The following is an 18,930-nucleotide window of genomic DNA, read 5'->3' as shown; positions in this document are numbered from 1 at the left end:
CTTGGATCTTTCCTAAGGTGCACCTTAATTTAAGTACAGACCATTCTGGCCATTGAGCAATGGCTAATGAAGAATGAGCAACTAAAATGGTGATAACACTAACGAACATATTATGTTCTTTTATGCCAACGGTACCCTTGAGCCAAAAGTGCGTGTTCAGCTCTGGACACCCAGCTCAAGAAAGATATCATCAAAACATAGGAGGAATTTTGAAATAGACAGCAATTAGAAAATGGAAAATATAACCCAAAGCAAGATGGAAAAGACTGGGACTGTTTGCCTTCAAAAAAAAACTGAGGCAAATATATTTGTATTTTGGTATCACCTTTATAGCCAGTGACAAAAAAAGGAAGATGATGGACTGACTCTTTCCATGTTAGCAAAATAAAATACACACATTTTTAAGTTTGGAAAGAAAACTCCTGCGGCATATCATCAAACTGCAAGTTCCACGAGGCAACAGTGATGCCAAAATGTAATTATATTTAAAAAAATACAATTTTTTACTTTTAACTGCTACTATGAATTCATGTCCAGACACAGACATGCAGTGAAACTTTGACAGGATGAAAGGCTTCCCATGTCTGCATGTGAAAGAGCCTGTAATTACTAACGGACTAGGAAGAAACCATTTGTGTGTGAAACACGACTCCCCAACTTCCTTTTGCAGGTATTCCTGTATCAGCTTCTGACACAGGTGACACTGGACAATATCAAAAAGTCCTCAGGTGAGACAATGTAGGTTGCAAATTATGTTCTTTCAAAACTATTTTGGAAGAAGTTTGTAGAAATGTGAAGAAAAGCCTTAGAATAAAAGAAGCTTCACTAGTTAACAATAATTTTTCTCCCTTTGGGGAAGTACATGAAGAACATTTAGAAAGCTATCTTGAGATAATAATCTTGAAAGATTGTTCTTTCCCCCATGAAAAGCAATTTATTTTGATGTCTCACAGATTTTTTCTGTGGATATACAATACATATATGGAAAGATTACAGTTTAACCACTTGCTAATGGTTATACGAAGAGACCATCATATCTTACTTTACTATGATCCTTTAAAGCAAACTGCAGCGTAATTTTCATTATATCATTCATCTGCACTGGCTTGCCTTGCAATTATCAATCACACTGTTTTTTTTCATGGACTCTTAAATCAGTCACATATTCTGAAATTGAAATGTCTAACGATTCCTTCTACTTTTATTACCATTATTTTACGACAATTGGGCCAAAAAGAACACTTTACTTGAATGGCACAGTTGGTTTTAAATTAGCAACACTACACCAAGCTCTAGCCGGTGAGGTAAACAGGAGTTCCCCTTCAGCACAAGGCTGCCTATGAAAGAAAAAAAATAATGGCTGGTATTAGTAGTGTCAGTGACTCATTTATGAAGTCACCCTATACAGCAGATGGAATTATGCAAATCTGCTTCATGACACATTTTTTTGCAAGACTATGAGAGAAGTAAAAAAAGCACCTAAACTGTTTAGGCACATTTGTGGAAACAAGGCGCAGCTCACATAACATTTCTAACATTACACATTCACACAGAGATCTATTGGACACATTGGACAATTCATTGAGCAATCATGCTAGCTGCCAGATGTTTGGGCTTTTTTCTCCCTTCCTCCAGTTTAGAAAACTGAGGCAAACACTGCTTGCTACTGTCAGCACCAGCCTAGAGGGATACATTCAGCAGGCCCAGCAGAAAAGTATCTACTCGTAAGTTCTTACTTTACAGCAGCCATCACCCATGGTTTATAAACTGGAGTAAAGCTTAATGCAGTTTTAGATTGAAGAAAATTACACCAAAAGCCTTTTACTCTAGGAACTTTAATTTCACTTGCATATTTTAACAGAAATACATTATGTTAGCAGCAAAAGATTTCTATTCTAACATTTCACAATACATTAGTGTCCAAATGTGCCTTTTTCTACCAAGGCAATCTACATTAATTGTACATCAGCTCTGACAGTATTTCCAAATATGTACACACCACTGTAAAATAACTATTAATATAATTACCATAGAAAAACATAAAATCACAACACTAGTAAAAATGTAAACATTTTAAGCTAATGAATTTAAAATTGCAAAAGGTACCGTCTACCATTCCAAGACCAAGTGAACAGCTGAAGACATTAGATATAACATAAAAAGTTACTATATTAAGTCTTCGTTCAGTTAATATTTCAAAAGTTGTTCCTGTTCTGTGAAATCTATATTCAAGTTTGGGATACCAACTGCTTTCAAGTTGTACTTTCTAAAAGAAGAGTTCAGGTTGACTATTGTCTCTGACTGACTTCAAGACAGCAATCCCACTACTTTTTAAGCAGCAGTTAATTCATTCCAGCAGCAAACAAACAGATACAGTTTTCAGAGCAGGCCTGACATATTCCTCATAAAAGTACCTAATCACACATGTAGTTCAGCCATACCAGATGCTACCAGAGTCTTTACTGTGCTACACTGGGTGGTTTGAGCTGTTCGTTCTGAGTGCAGTGACTCTGAGCAAACGCTGTGTTTCCAGGGACTCCACTGCCAAGCAGCAACACACCAACTTGCCTGCACACATGTGAACATGGGGCAATGGGACCTAAGGTCTACAAGAAGCCACAGGCCTCCTGCTGTCTTCCAAGCCTTGCCCCAGCAGGAGGCTGGCTAACATCACCTGTGCCGGTGTAAAACATTTCCTATTTTGGCATTCTTTATAAATACTAATCAAGTAACTTCACTGGTATTTTGACTCATGCAATTAAAGCACCCTCATGATTGAATGCAACTGACAAGATGACTTAATGGGTACATTCTCCTTCAGTGCTGAGAAGCAGCAGTTTAATAGTTTCCACCATGTCCCGTAAGGAACAGGCTGTCTACTTCTCTGCTTCTTGACTCCCCTTCACCTCCACTCCGAAGGATGGAAGCTAACAGCTCCCCAGCCCCACGCACTACCAACAGATGGGCTTCTGCTGCTGTCTTGGGCCACAATCTTAAGACAGCACAGCCTGGGAAGAGAATCAGTGCAAAGTCTAAAATGTCACTGTACCACACTGCAACATAGCTGTCTTCCTCATATTAGTTCATATATTCCTCATATAGTGCTTGGGTACAAGCAATATATTGGTTTTAATTCCTGTTTTGAATATTCATCCTCATTACAGCCAGGAAAACTTGGAGAAAAAAAAACACAAAAACAAAAAAAAAAAAACCCCAAATCTCCAAACAAACCAAAGGAAGAGTTCAATTTCTGAGCAAGCCTATGCAATGATAAGGGACCAGTATCAGTAATAACATATTATAATTTGCCACTATGTGAAAAAGCCAAAAAAAATGACCATTTTCCTCACAGATATATCTTCTAATTACACTTTTGAAATTGTGCTCTGTTTTTATTACTAATATTTATGTTCCCTTGCATAGACAAAAGCTGAGTACAAATGAATTTCCTGTAACTGACTTTATTGTATAGCTAAGATTTGCTGGTACCCTGCAGTTTTCATCAGTTAAACCAACTTGCTTAACAGAAGATTCAAAGGCAGCAATAAATGGCAATGCAAAAGAGAAAAAAACAACCCCAAATCGACTGAGTCAGTAACAGTAAATACTAAAACCTGAAGTCAACTAATGCTTCATAATAGGGATTATATAGTGGGTTTTTTTAAATAACAGAAACTACTTTCAGTAGCAGAAGCCTTTCAGCTATAGGAGCTTAAATGTGCAATTAATTAAACAAGTCTCAACATTGCCATGACATTTCACAGGACTGTAAGAACAGCACTGTTGTTCTGAAGCAGGATGATCCAGGTAATTAATGGCCTAGTTTGCTTGCTTAGTAGGGATCACCTTAATATAGTGAACTGGCTCATATGAGTCTAATTTAAGGATAGATATAAAATGTCAATCAACACAGCTTCCTGGAGAATAGGTCTTGAACAACAGCTTGAATTTTACTCTTCAATGTAGTAAGCTTGGCTTGCTAGGACACCTGCCCTGAGGTGTTACCCATAAGAACCCTAAGTCACGTACTGACAACTGGATGAACGTGTAATTTTTTTAAATATATCAGTAACAGATCAAATCAATATAGAATGTTATGCTGGAGACAGAAAACTAATTTCAAAATAAGGCATTAACAGGGAATCCACAAGAACTACAGTTGTTTTCCATCTTGTTCAATTGTTTAAAGGTTCTGGGGAAAAAAGGGACACAAACTCAATGGCCTGTCTGTTTCCTTTCCCCCACCCCCTACCCATGTCACTGATGTAATAAAAACTTATCACCTCTCTCTACAAACCTTGCCTTGCATTCAATTTTAAAAATCAATGATCTGGAAGAAACTGTGAAAATCACCTGCAATAAATTTGCAAAGGACATGCAGACTGCTGGAGTAGTAAAGAATGAGGACAGGTCACTTACACAGAGCAATCTGGATCGCTTCATGAGCAGTATTTTAATGCTGGTAAAATACAGTGTAGATTTTTAAGAAAAAATAAGGTAGGATAATAAGAGGATGATGTATCACATTCTTGAAAAAGGCTCTGAAGAGGACTTGAGCCATAAAAGTCAGTATCCAAGGCAATGCTTCCACAAAAAAAGGATAATACCATTTTTGAGAGAAGAAGGGAAGGAGATATTAATCAGAGTAAGAGGATCACATTATGTTTCTATATAGTCCTGATGGATCATTATCGACATGTGTCATCTAATTCAGATGTCACACAAAAATATTTCAACACATGAGAAGTACAGAGAAGAATGCGAAGATTAATTAATCTTGTATAACATTCATTGCCATAAGAAAGTTAAGGAATTCAGTGCATCTCATCAGAGAAAAGGTTAAAAGGGACATAATCATGATTTATAACTGCACACAAGCAATTAGAAAAGCTGATATACAGAGATCAATATAAGCAATCAAATGCATAAAAAGACCAAAATAACTTAAGGTGGAGCTAGAAATGCAAATAGAAAATCAAGTCTAAAATGTACCTGGGATAATTAACTAATGCAACAGGAGGTATGAGTGAATTCTCATCACTTGAAGGCTTTAAATTAATATTAAATGCCTTCCTAAAATATGTATGTTCAGTTCAAAACAAAGCCACTGAATTTAAGAGAAACTGCTCGTTGAAATTCAATGGCCTGTTGAATTTAAAAATAAATCCTCATTACAGTTCCTTCCTGCCTTATGTATTTATGAGATTTATTTTTAAATATAACAACTAAGTGGAAGGGGGTTACCAGGAAAAAGGTGTTCATTCTTTCCAGGGCACAGTAACATTTAAGGCTAGATTTAAAGCTAAGTAAACTGCAGCTGCATTTTGGAAAATATGGCTTTTCTTCCCCTCTTTTTCTTATTTCTTGTTCAGAGTTGCACAGTCCACTTAGTCAACTGTGTCTGATTTACATAATCATGTAGTCATTCTTCAGTTTTTCTGTTCCTATTTATAAACCATTCACAAACCATACACTTAAATAACAGCATGATTTATTGTAAGAATGATTATGGTTATTTCAGAGGGAAAATGGAATGTGATTAAATGAAGAATGAACAAGGACATTCCAGAAACAAAGGGCTCTAATCCTGCAAAAGGATTTGTAAATGAAACCTGCCTCTCAAGCCCCACCCCAAATAGGCAGTGAGCTACTGAGGGAATTCAGCAGACACCTTTACAGCTGTGCAGCCAAGAGCTTAGCAAAAGACAAAAATTAGATAAAAAAAAATAACCATGCACACAGTATCTTCTGGAGAAAGAGTAAAGCTCTCAAAGCCATCTGCATTTTAGAAAAAAAAAAAATAAAATAAATGAACTGTATGCATACAGTTGCTCCTGGATAAGTTCCAGCATCTGACGTAAATGCATCAGCTAAGAAAAGGGTTGGATACTTAAATTGTGGATCCAGGAAAACAGACTCTTTTCCATTTGCAATAGATGTTTTGCAGGTGCCACAGGAATCCTAATAACCCATGCTTCTTACAAAAATGGTAAGTCTAGATGGAAGAAGAGATGGAAGAATAAGATGGAAAAATATCAAAGTTCAGTATTTTGACCTGAAGTACTTACTTTCTGCTATTTCAGAAAAAAAAGTGGTGAAAAGACATTACTACTTACCAGTAACACTGCTGTGTTTACAAACAAGGAACAGCTGAGAGGCTCCACAAAGGAGAAGCTATGTTACAGAGCCCTGTTTGTCAAAAAAAAACCCAAAGCCCAACCATAAAAATGAAATCCTGAATAGGTGTTCACATGCAGTACAGCTTTTAAATGTTCACGTTAGTCTGAAACAAGTAGCAGTCACGCATCACATTCTTGCTCATACACAGATAATCTTGGTCTACTTGGACAGCACATGCACCAGCAAGAATGTAGGTGATCCCATGCTAAATTGTTAGAACTGTTTCAGAAGTTCATATGGAGTTACAAAGCTGTTCAGACGAGTACAATAACTTTTCATAGAATATCACATTATAAGGAGGGGTTCCCAGACAGTGAGGGAGAGAGAAAAATATTTTAGGTGGTGTGCCAAGCATGGAGCCCAAGAAAATCGATTTTGCGAGATCTGTGCTGAGTCTGCGTGAAATTCCCACTTGGACTAGCCTGAGATGCAGATGGGCTAAGCTAACGTTCTGGTAGAAGGTAATGGTAACAACCCTGCTGCAGGGATACTGAGTTACCCTGAACACTGCATTTTATTCAACGGGAGGGTACTGAACCACTCCTCAGAAGTAGCACCGTTATTTCAGATAGAGATAACTCCCCCAGTTATTAGTGCAATTATTTAGATGTTAGTGATACTGAGTACAGCTGAGACTGCAGCTAATAGTAATGCCCTACCTAAAAGGAAAAAACCAGCCACCCAACCAAAACCAAAACCAAATCCAAATCCACTTCAGCTTCAATACTTATAACCTACATGCTAAAATCTGTTTTCACTCAAGAGATGTAGAAGGCTGAATAACTTTAAAGTCCATACACTTCTCTAAACTAATTATGATGTCTATGGCTGTAACCAGGATCTAGGGTCTAGCATTTCTCTGATGCATTTCTGTCTAGGGGCTGGTACCGGTTTGGTTTCAGACTCAGTCTTGTTAACCAATGAAATGGGATTTCCATGGCCAGCTAAAGTGCTTTTATTACAAGGACCAATTTTGCGAGGAGCAGCAGTTGGTGTCTGCAACTGCTGCAGTTTTGCAGATAACTTTGAATCAAAAGAAGAACTATTAGCAGATGTACAGTCAGACTTCTCCCAGTTTTCCTTGCCCACTTGCTCTGTGTTCACCTGTGCTTTTGTGCTGTAGGGTGACTTATCAGAGGGTGGAGGTGGAGCTCTTCTTTTCTTTCCTCTGCTGTCATTAGGACTTGTAGTATTTCTTTTGGGGCTCAGATGCATGTTTTTCTGAACCAGCATCTCATGAGATCCATCAAAGAGCGAAGCCCACAGGGAAGATGCAGACTCTTTTTGCTGGCCAAGCAAGAACTCACCATCAGTCTCTTCAATTTTTCTTTGTATGATATCAGCTAAGCCCTCATGTTTCACTGGAGAATCAATGCCTATAATTTTAAGGGACAGCAATTAACTCAGATTAAAATTCTACCACTGATTTTACTGCTACTTATTTTGTTATTACTATTCAGAATACAAAACTATATTAACTGTATCTTGTGAAGTCCTGACTACTATTAAGAGTATTAATGGATGAAAAGTAAAAAATTACATATGCTTTCAAAGACTGCTCTGAGGCAACAGGAGGGAACTGTTTTCATGACAGCTGGCATTCAGGCAACAGTGTAGGGCATTGATATTTCTTCCCAAGTAAAAGCAGAAATGATGTGCCATTAGAAAACCTGTACGTATTAGATATTAAACATCTTTTGTTGCATAGTGCTTTCAAATTTTCATTTCACAGAAGGCCTATGAAAAAGTCTATGACTAAATATTTTTGTACTTCCAGCCTGCAGAAAATGGGTTAACTTCACATATATAATTTTATGTGCTTTAAGACTGTCTTTTCCCATTTCTTATCCGTCATATTGAGTTTTCTAGGTATACTGCAGTAATACTTGCCTCAAACAGCAGCAGTATCTTTCTATTGCAGGCCACATGTTAACAGTTTTCAGCACATTTTTAAACACAGGGTTTTACCTATAGAAGCATAGAATCATTTAGATGGAAAAAGACCTTTAAGATAATCAAGTCCAACCGTTTATCTGCCACTGCCCAATCCACCACTAAACCATATCCCTAAGTCCCATATGTACACGGGTTTTGAACATTTCCAGGGACGGTGGCTTCACCGCTTCCTTGGGCTGCCTGTTCCAATGCTTGACAGCCCTTTCAGTGAAGAAATTTTTCGTCATATCCAATCTAAACCTCATCTGGCACAAGTTAAGGCCATTTCCTCTTGCCTATCACTTCTTACTTGGTAGAAAAGACTGACGCTCACCTTGCTACAACCTCCTTCCAGGTAGTTGTAGAAAGCAATAATGTCTCTATTCAGCCTCCTTTCCTCCAGACCAAACAACCTCAGTTTCTGCAGCCACTCATAAGATTTGTGCTCCAGACCCGCTATCAGCTTTGTTGCCTTTCTTTGAGCCTGCTCCAGCACCTCAGTATCTTTCTTGTAGTGAAGGGCCCAAACCCAAGCACATTATTCAAGGCACAGCCTCACTGATTCTAAGCATAGGGGGACTTTGAGTACTATAAATAAGCAGAAAAATTTGTATATTAAGAGTGAAAGAGAGTATGCGTGCTGCTCCTCACTGATGTTCTTGAGTGTCAGCAGAATTATGCTACCATGTTACCTTTGTAAAACTTCCATATAGGTGATTTACTGCCTTTCTGCTCTGCATTCTTAGCTTAGATAGGACTCTCTTGATTATTCAGTGCTCTGATGCACAGTAACTCAATGACCCACATGGCATTGTGAGCATTTTCACAGTTCCAATCTTAAGCAGCAAGCAGTCAGGCATTTATAGTTATACAGTATTTCTCAGCCAATACTGTATCAGATCCATTACAACAAAGTGACCTACTTTTCTAGTCTGTAAATATTATTTCTGTAATGAAACTATTAAAATAATTCTGCTGCATACCACTTTCCTCTGTAAAAATACAAGTCTCAAAGACATGCTAGCTAGATTTTCCAAGCATATTTTTCAACATCATTACCAAAGACCAAAAAAATTGATAAGTTCTGCTTAGTAAGCCTTTAAATAGCTTTAAGAACAGCAGGTTAATTTCATGCAACTAGTTAAAGACATTATCAGTTTGCAGACTGGACTATTTAACCTTTACATTTCTTGAGCTTTATATTATTCTTACGATGAATGCTTACTTCTAACAACACCTTTTTGAATATGCTCAGGACTCCCTAGTTATAACTCAGATTACAGATTTCTTTGTCTCAAGGTATAAAAATGTATTCATTATTTGTGCTCTTACAAATTCAGATTATTATGTACTCCTTGGTATGCAGTTTTGTTGCTCTCTCATTGTCTGAACTGTCCTTGAAAAACTCAGTGTTTCGACATCAACACCAGAAACCATCTGAATACAGACAATGTTGTTTCTGTTACCCTGCAACTTGAAAAGACAAATCCTACTTACTCATATCATGGTAGACGGAGGTTGCTTCTTTTGTCAAGAACAAAGGTGGTTTCCGTGGTGACATAATCTCAATTTTCATAAGTTCTTCACAACAATGTTTCCACTGGCCTGAGAGAGAGAAAAAAAAGAACAATGACTGGAACTTAAAACACTTCATCTTGAAAAAAGTCAATGTTACTCGATTGTGTTGGGAAACTGTCTCCAATGCAATGCTAATCAATACGCATTTACTTTTGTTTAGCAGAAATGCTCAGCATGCATTTTTATTTTCAATTCTGTACTCACTCTCTTAGCATGCAGGTCTACCTCCAATTTAAGCATTCTAGCAGCATTGCTATACTATGGAGGTTAAATATCATAATTTGCCTTCAAATCCCCTCACACAGTATAAATTCACCAATAAAAAAAAGTTTCATGAAGTTATCAGGGACAAACTCCAATACTCTGCAAGACGGATGTTATACAACTATGTTACAATGTTCTAGTAAAGGAACATTCTGTCTTTAATAGAGGATAACTTGCCTTTTATCCGTTAGCAGACAAGGAAACCTCTTTTTCTATTAATAGTTTTTGACCTTAAGGAAAACAAGACATGGTAAAATTACTTTGTTCATACCAGTCATTCCAAGTTTTCTGAGCACATTAATTTTTAGGGAATTTTAGAAGCAAGGAAGAAAAAAAGGCATTTAAATGCCAAGTGACCCATTTTTTCTGAACCTAAGGAAAATGTCTCAAAAAATCCATGGGTATTCTGTCTGTAATGAATAAGAAGTAATTCTTTTACCCCACTCTACAGCTAATTTAAAGATGATGCCCTAGTTTTTGCTTGGTGTGTTTCTTTAATTGATGAAGCCTTTTCTCACTGTAAATCAGAGCTAGGAAGGACTTTTCTCACTGTAAATCAGAGCTAGAAAGGACTAGAAATACAACTACAATCCTGAGTTTTCACAAGCTCAATTCACTGATTTTATTGGTGTGGCCTCTGACTAAAGACTAATATTTCATTCATTGACCTGGTTCTGTTTTTTGAAATGATAAAAATGACTATCGGGAACCAACTAAACCTGTCAATGTTGGCACAGTAACTGACACTTGTTCTCTACTCTCAATAAACCTGTGAGTTGAACTACTAAAGCAGAAGAAAAAGATGGAGAGGAATTAATCTATACTGCTCTTATAATAAATAGTTGGTGTTAAAACAGCAACACAGTATACTACGTCAATACCATTTCACTGTTTTACACCAATAAGTGAGTTTCTTCTCTCATGAAAGAAGAGTGTTGCTCCAGAGGTTAGCCAAACAATCAGGGTGTCAATTTCTCATCTCATTCATATCACCTATTACAAAGCGTTAGGTACAGATTTTAGCAGGTTCAAGAAGTATGTATTTGCATGACTGGACTGGAGTGTGGCTGGGTGAGCATATTCCTGCATGACAAGGGGTACCAAAACCTTAGAATTACTAACAGAATCAAGTAATCCCTGTCACAAAAATTGCGATTTAATTCAGCTATTAATACTGCTGAGCAAGGAGTTCCCCAATAGATGTGCCTCCTTGCAAGGGCTGGCTGAATCTGCATCCTAGCCAAAGCCCAAAACAAATCCAGCATCTTCACCACTTCCCACTAAGGTTTCCACATCCAAAGGTTTCATACTTGCAGAGTCTCACAAAACCAACACACCACTGGTAGGATGCCCAAGCAGAGGTGGACTCTTCCTGCTACAGCGGAGGCAGAGATGGAGAGAGTGTGGCAGTCCGTAAAACAAATTAACTAGAATACTGCTGAAAAACACCAAGTTCGTTTGAGATTGATGGGCATATTCTGCCTCTGATTTCCTGCAAACCCCCACACCAAATACATTGACTTTGGTTAGTCAAATATTGCTTTTCAACGCCTTAGACCACCACCCAGTATTATCCCAGAGAACATTTTTCCTTCTCTTTTCTTGCACACAAAGGTTTACGAGGCAGTTCCAATTCAAATTGTTCGACGATCCCTTTGATGTTACATAACAGCCCACTTGGAGGGCACACTGCCAGCGCTGCCTGCTTACTTACTTAGGTCATAAAAGTGCTGCCAGAAAGCCTCCATCCACTCATGAAGTTCATCCCTACTGTCAGTAGCAAAAAGTTGCGTCACAGCCTCTCCAGAAACAGGGTTGATAACAGAGAAGTTATTAGTCTTTCTCTTGGAGTCCTTATCCACAGCTCGAATTCTGGTTTCCTAGGAATGACAAATTGTGATTAATGAGTTATTGCTTCAGCTCCACGCTGGTATCACCTTATAGCCAATGATACTATAAGGGACATATAATTTGTCTTTTTATCTAATCCATATTATTTCCAAAACAACCAACAAAAAAAAAGAACAACAACCAACCCCAAAACTAAAGTCAGGAATCACTTATGAAAATATTTTCCCATAAACTATTAAAATGGCATAAAATATGAAAAATAAGGGAATGAAGCGCAATTATTGCTGTTTAGTTTAGAATGTACATTTTATGTTTTCCCTTCCCCTGCCCCTCCCCCCACCAGCTCATCTCACACTGCTCATTCTTCACAGTAACTTAGTGAATCAGAAATAAGAGCAAGTAGCTCCTTTAAACTCTTAGCTGGACAACCACATTGTTACAGCCACTGTTTAGGTCTCCTATTGTACTTCTGTGGGCTGCTGACTATGCAGTCTGTTCTAAACTTGTATTATTTTATGTTCATCTTGGTGAATCAGGACATTCAGAGCTCGTACTATAATGACAGGAAAGGCAAAAATAAACGTATCTAGTCCACATTTAAAGAAGCATTTGTAGCAGTTACCCATGCAACTGCTAGAACAAATTTCCAGGATGAAAAAAACACTTTGCTATAATATAAAAAAAAAAAAATCCTATTTGTCATTTCAAAATAGACATTTTTGTTATGCCTTAACTAGGGAGAGCTATACAGAAACAATTAAAAAAAATGTATGTGAGAAGTATATCACAGGTCTATCAAATTTCTTCAGCTAATGTTAGAAAGACTTTCAGGTTACACAGCAGCATTGTTACAGCCAAGGTTTCCCCTTCTGTTTGGAAATGTAGTTCCTTCCGTGGGGAAAAGAAAAAAAAAAATTCATATGTAAAATACCAAAACATTTTGGTAAAAGTCTGATAAAACACAACTGAAAAACTTTCCAGAACACAACCGGTCAACACTGCTGCTCATCACAACCTGATGAACAAATTAAAATAAGTAATGTTACTTTATTTACAAAAGTAAATGCAGAAACCCTGGGAATATCTTTGCATATACAATTCAACCTGACTGAACAAGCAATGGCCTATTACAACACAGCCCTCAAAAGGATTTTTGGCATACCCAGGAGAACAGCATAATCCCAAATCCTGTTGGGATGATGAGTTTCGGCGCCAGGGAGCCAACTAGCACCCTACATCTGGCCAGCCCTGGAGCTTGGCAGGACATGAGGCTGCCTAACACATGTTAAGACCACACAGCACCCTCCTGACACACAAGGGTGTCCCCCTGGGAATGCCCCAGGTTTTGAAGGAAGCCAACAACCACAGCCAGGGCTGTGCTCGAACGTCTCCTGTCTCGCAGGACAGTGAATGTGACCACAAAGGTGGCCTCAGGCATTCCTCAAAATACAGTGGGGACAGCTCAACCATGTTCAGTTTTACACAATTCAACCAAATGTCAAACATCTGTTAAAGATGTTAAACATACACCTACAGAAATTAAGTTTACACATGGGATCCCATGGGGATAAGTGGATAAGCCTAGTTCTGACACTCAGAAAACCAAAAAATTATACTACACAACAATCCTCAGATTTTAAATGCATTACTGAAGTAACCATTTGAAATACCAACAGCTGCTTGTAGCATATCTGATGGATATGCTCATTTAAATTCTTCTGTCTAAAAATAGGAGGTGAAGTAATTCATCCATAAGTGCTCTATATCCCATTAACTCAGGTAACCATAGATACCAGCAAAAAAATTAAATCAAATAGATTAACATTTGACAGGTAAGAACTTCAAGCATGCCATACACACAAGTTTATTTAATGATGTTTGCTGTAGGTTTTATCCCACAACTATGGTATTATTTGAAGGAAATAAATCCTCAAGCAGCAATCTATATCTGATGCTTGAATATTTAGGGAGTGATACAAGATGCCCTTACAGTAATGAGCTTGATGACTTTACCAAGCTTGGACGAATTACACTACATGTCCAGCTCCACTTGACCACAAAATAAAAAAAAAAAAAACAAAAAAAAACATACTCAAAACAAAACCAAACCAGAGAGAGAGAGAGAGAGAGGATGTTTTTGTATTGCTGAGATGCAACACTTTCCTGCTAGGCCAATCTGAACACACTGAGGAGCAATGGCTATAAAGGTCACTTTAAGACATCAAAACAAACTACAGTTCTTGAAAAAAAATATTGAATAACCAAAGATCCAGACCTGTGTATTTATTTTAAGGTTAAACAAATCAAATCACATATAACAAACTTCCTTCATGTTTTTAGTACCAAAAAATAAACCAAGAAATAACATGACACTGGAAACAACGTAGAATCTCTTCATGTGTTGGTTTCCATAATGTTAATAATTTCCATGGGGTCTCTTTTAGGCAAGCAGGGAAATTCAGTTAAATTTAAAATTGGCTTTCAAACACATTAATGCACAAGAGTGGATTCACCCTATCAGCTATGAATACTTTCATCTTCATTGTTTTGTGAACTTCTATTAACATCTTTGTGGCCACTGGGTGGTAAGTATTATGTGTAAGTATAATATGGAAAAGCAATATTAGGATTTCTATGTTATTTTAGCTATCTTAGGTACAATGCAGCAGCTAAAAACCAGGAGGAGATGGCATTATATGACCAACCAGCATTCTGTGGAGCACCAGGGAGCCATAACACATAGTTTCCAAACCACTCAATTTGAGCATGTGTGTTACAAGGTCCACGGTGTGGGATCTAGTTATTATATCTGCTTCCCCTGCCCACATTCACAACCTCTTTCAAGCAACTGCAAGACTAAATTGAGCGATATGATGTGAGATACCAGACATTTGGAGGCACTTAACTAGTCTGTGCTTTTCCAAATTATTTTCACATGTATGAAGGCTCGTTGAAGCCAACCAGTGGGACAAAGCCCTTACTACAGAGAACATAGATATTCTCAGGGCTCCTCTCATTTCACCACTGCTGGAGCTCCCTGACGCAAGCAGAGAATATTGCTCACATTGCTGACTCCCTAAATGTTCACATGGTCAAGAACTCAAATCAATATACTTCCGCTCCAGACCAAGACTGAACTCCCTGGTTGCCTAGAAGTTATACTGCTGCAGCCATCATTACCTTTTCCAACAAACTCTACCTGACCTAGCCCAGAGCAGATGTTCCAACAAGAACTGTCATTCAAGGTAACAGTTTGCAAAAGTCGCAGAATCATAGAACGGTTTGGGCTGGAAGGGACCTTAAAGACCATCCAGTTCTAATCCCCTGACACCTTCCACTAGACCAGGTTGCTCAAAGCCCATCCAACCTGGCCTTGAACACTGCCAGGGATGGGGCTGCCACAATTTCTCTGGGCAACCTGTGCCACTGTCTCACCACCCTCACAGTAAAGAATTACTTCCAAATATCTAATCTCAGTCTATCCTCTTTCACCTTAAAGGCATTTCCCCTTGTCCAATCACTACATGCCCCTGTAAACAAGTCTCTGTCCAGATTCCTCGTAGGCCTCCTTAAGGTATCAAAAGGCTGCATTAAGGTATCTCCCAAGCCTTATATTCTCCAGACTGAAATACTATGTTGATTTTGCCCTTTCACTCCTGCTGCGCTGTTTAGCAATCAGTCTATGAACCCTGAGCCCAAGGCTGCAAACATTTGCTGTTTCTCTCCTGTTGACCTCAACAATTAGCATGAACAGAGATAGCTCTGGGCCTGCTGCACTGCATGGCACCACAGCAAAGGCTGCACTGGCAAAATACGCCAGGAAGAAAATCACAAGCCTATGATAATTTGAAACGACATCCCAGAATTCCTCAAGCTTCAGGCATACATAGCACACAAAAAAAGTTTTATAATCGGGATACAATAGAATATGTATTCCAAATACTGAGGCACTAACGTGAAATGCTGGCACACACCCCTATTTGCTAAGCTATCAGGTGTAGGCAAGGCCTTTATTATTCATTTTAAACTAAAGAAAACTTGAAAAAAATTCAGGAACTGGCTCACAAGGAGTATTTCTTGTTCAAATTGGATTCCAGCAAATTTTCTTTGCTACAGAAAATATCATTTCTCTTTTCCTACTTAGTTGTGCAATATAATATGTTATAATCACATTTAGCTGGAACAATAATAGTAACACTTGCATAATAGGAACTGCAGAACCATTCTTGCTCAACAGCAGTAGCAGTGAAGTCATCTGAAGTTGAAGTAATGACTTTGCTAGTCTTAATGGCTTCTTTGAGTCTCGATTCAAAAGGAATGGGAAATAAGGCTATCAGTGTGAATATTTTCCAGAGAGTTTCTCATAAATCCAGATGATTTCATTACTTTTCAAAAAGTATCTTTCAATTACATGTAAAAGATCAGCTCCACATTACAAATGAAAATGCCACATATGCAACCAGAAAAGATTTTAGTTAGAATGTCTAGAGTGGATGTTCAAGCTCAACTTTCATTTTGAAATTGCTGTTTCTATAACAACACATAACAGACAAGCCCATATGATTAGTCTGCCTTCATTTAATCTGTAAGAGAAATTTCATAATAAAGAAGTCAAAAAATATCTGCAGGCATTATTTTCAAGAAAAACTGTTTCAGTAGTAAAGTATCCAAATACATTTAAATTGATTTTTTTTCTGGTTTTAATTTAAACTGAAGAAGGATTCACAGTCATATTCTCCAGCAGTCTGACATTTCTGTAAAATGTTATAAGATACATTATTTTTGTACCTTCTACACGTTAGTTTTAAGGATACTCTGCAAACATATGGACAGTTTCTAGGCAAAGGCTTATTAAGCTGGATGTTAAGTTCTGAGCATATTGGTAACTTGGAAGGAGCAAAATACCTTAGTAGAATATGGATATTTTAAAAGGAAAAGCAAAACTAGGATATTGACCAAAACAGAGACAAGACAAAGATACGAGGCAGCCTGACAGATACTTTTTAAAAATAATTACTGTCACATTTTAGCATATGGATTTAATAATTCTATAATTTACTAAAGTTTAACATTTCTCAACTCATATTGTGAGCAGCTGGAATACAGTCTTATGGCAAAGGCCAAGTAGTGCAATTAAAAGTGACTGAAGATGTATGCAAGTAAACTTGCTTAACTAGTTTCACTATAGTGACATTCAGACAGTTAATGTAAATGTATAAACAACTGGAATTAAAAATGACTTTGTTAATAGATACAGCACTAGCAGAATGGTGGTTTTATTTAAGGAATCATTTTGAATCTCAGCAAATTAAATAAGAAGTAGTAATACAAACAGGTAACATTCTTATACCTGGTTTAAGTGTTTGGTTTACATTCAGGTCTCACTATAGGTAAGAATACAGTCATATTTTCCAGAAACTTTAAAGCCACCAAAAGCTGATATTGCTGTTGTAAGAAGCAGTTCTTTATTAATCCATGTCCCTACTCATTCCCAGTCGTAGCCTAGCCCCTTTCTTGTACCACACAAGCATTTGTGTAGCCATGTAGGGAATTGGCTAAGAGACTTTATTAAAGGGAATCACAGTTGAAGCCAACCCTCCTCCTGCCCCCAAAATGAGCTAATTTTAACCCACACCAGTTCTCTTGTCCAATTCATCAGTCAGCTGCCCTAATGCCTGCCCTGGGTATAAAGCATCATGGTAGCATTAACAAATAACTGGACAAGAGGAATATTTCTTTCAGAATTAGTGCTGGAATCAAGCATCCACAGTAATACAGCAGCAGAATCCAGATCGACCTGTGCTTAACACAGTTTTCAAATGTGTCTGTCTACTTATGTAAGATGAATCCACCTATGTCAATCGCAGATAACATTAAATCCCTCAGCTTGCCCTTGTGTGCTATTAACTCTTGATAACTGCATTAAAACCAGTTTTTGAAAGCATCTGTTCACTCTAATGATCACCATTCTAAAAAGTCCTTCCAATAATATTCCTACATTGAACACTTAAACATTACTCCTAATTAAATACTTAATGCTTCTTTAGCCAAATAGTAAGTAACATTTTAACTTTACATTTTAAACTTAGCCTTTCTAACCAGGGCATGAAAAGCAGCAATAACATCATTCTAGGGAGCAGAACTTCCAAAGTTATTATGCCTTCTAAAAAACACTATTAAGAAAAGCAGCTTATTTTAAGGCACTGAAATATTTTGAACAATTTTCTAGCCCTCCTTCTAATTAAGACTGTGGCCAAATAACACAAAAGCAGCTTTTGTTAAAATTCCACCTTGCTGAGGACAAAATTCTACCAGAGCTTTGTTAAGGGACTGTAAGCAATACATTTGCAAGAGCTGTCTTACGGAATTGCCATATAAGAAGTTACCACTTTTCCTAAAGAAAAACATCCTCTTTTTTATCTTTATGTTAACCAGTCTAATGCAATAGAAGGAACTTACCTTCTCAGATAAGAAATGTAATAACCTTGCTAAAAAGTTCAGTGACTGCAAATTTCACTGAAGCACATCCCACCCACATACTAACTACAGAGCATTCTGCATACCAGCAGCTTAGAGCCCAAATGACAGCATGCCTTAAAAAACATCAACCAACCAACCAAAAAAACAACCTCCACTGAAATAAACAAAACCCAAACAAAATAAAAAACCCATACAACAAATTTTACCTTGTTGACGGGAACTGCCAATGCTGGCTCCAGTTTAGCCTCAATTTCTTCTGGTGAGTTGTAACAAAAGAGTTTGCCACCTCTTAGCACGCAATATAGCCTCCTCCAGCTAGTTAGACTTCCTATCATTTGCTAAGAAGAAGAAATAGTCAGAAGTTGCCAAATATAAACGACAAATTAAAAGCGTATTATAAGGTTCAGATCAACCCTATGTGAATAAAACTTAGCCACACCTAATTCTTTCCTAAAACAAAAACTTTCTGTTGCAGAACAGTTCAGAGTCACTGACTTTTGAAATGTTACCAATGCTTTAAATGTCTTGATGTTTTACAGTTTTTGCAGAATTATTGCCTGGTTACACTAACAACACAGAATTTGCTGGTTCACACAGAATGAAATCTAGAACTGGCATCCATTGTAAGAAAGAAACCACCTT

General features: G+C 37.5%; 1 protein-coding gene across 6 annotated transcripts in view; it reads right to left on the bottom strand.

Moving 5' to 3' along the window:
* Nucleotides 1-1,816: 1,816 nt before the first annotated feature.
* RTKN2 (rhotekin 2) overlaps nt 1,817-18,930 on the bottom strand; it is a 53,387-nt gene continuing 36,273 nt past the window's right edge. For 5 of the 6 annotated variants that reach the window (XM_062633994.1, XM_062633999.1, XM_062634000.1 and 2 more), the window contains 4 exons: nt 18,495-18,626; nt 11,672-11,837; nt 9,613-9,720; nt 1,817-7,556 (listed from right to left, as the gene is read on the bottom strand). In XM_062633994.1, the coding sequence (XP_062489978.1) occupies nt 7,003-7,556; nt 9,613-9,720; nt 11,672-11,837; nt 18,495-18,626 (960 nt within the window). In that variant the 3' untranslated portion in view covers nt 1,817-7,002. The remainder of the gene's footprint in view (nt 7,557-9,612; nt 9,721-11,671; nt 11,838-18,494; nt 18,627-18,930) is intronic. The other variant, XM_062633996.1, reaches the window with a different exon arrangement.

This window comes from Pezoporus occidentalis, unplaced genomic scaffold (assembly GCF_034315485.1).
Source record: "Pezoporus occidentalis ecotype Australia unplaced genomic scaffold, CSIRO_AGI_Poc_V1 ctg41, whole genome shotgun sequence".
NCBI classification, from domain to species: domain Eukaryota; kingdom Metazoa; phylum Chordata; class Aves; order Psittaciformes; family Psittacidae; genus Pezoporus; species Pezoporus occidentalis.
This window is presented reverse-complemented; position numbering and strand designations above follow the sequence as displayed.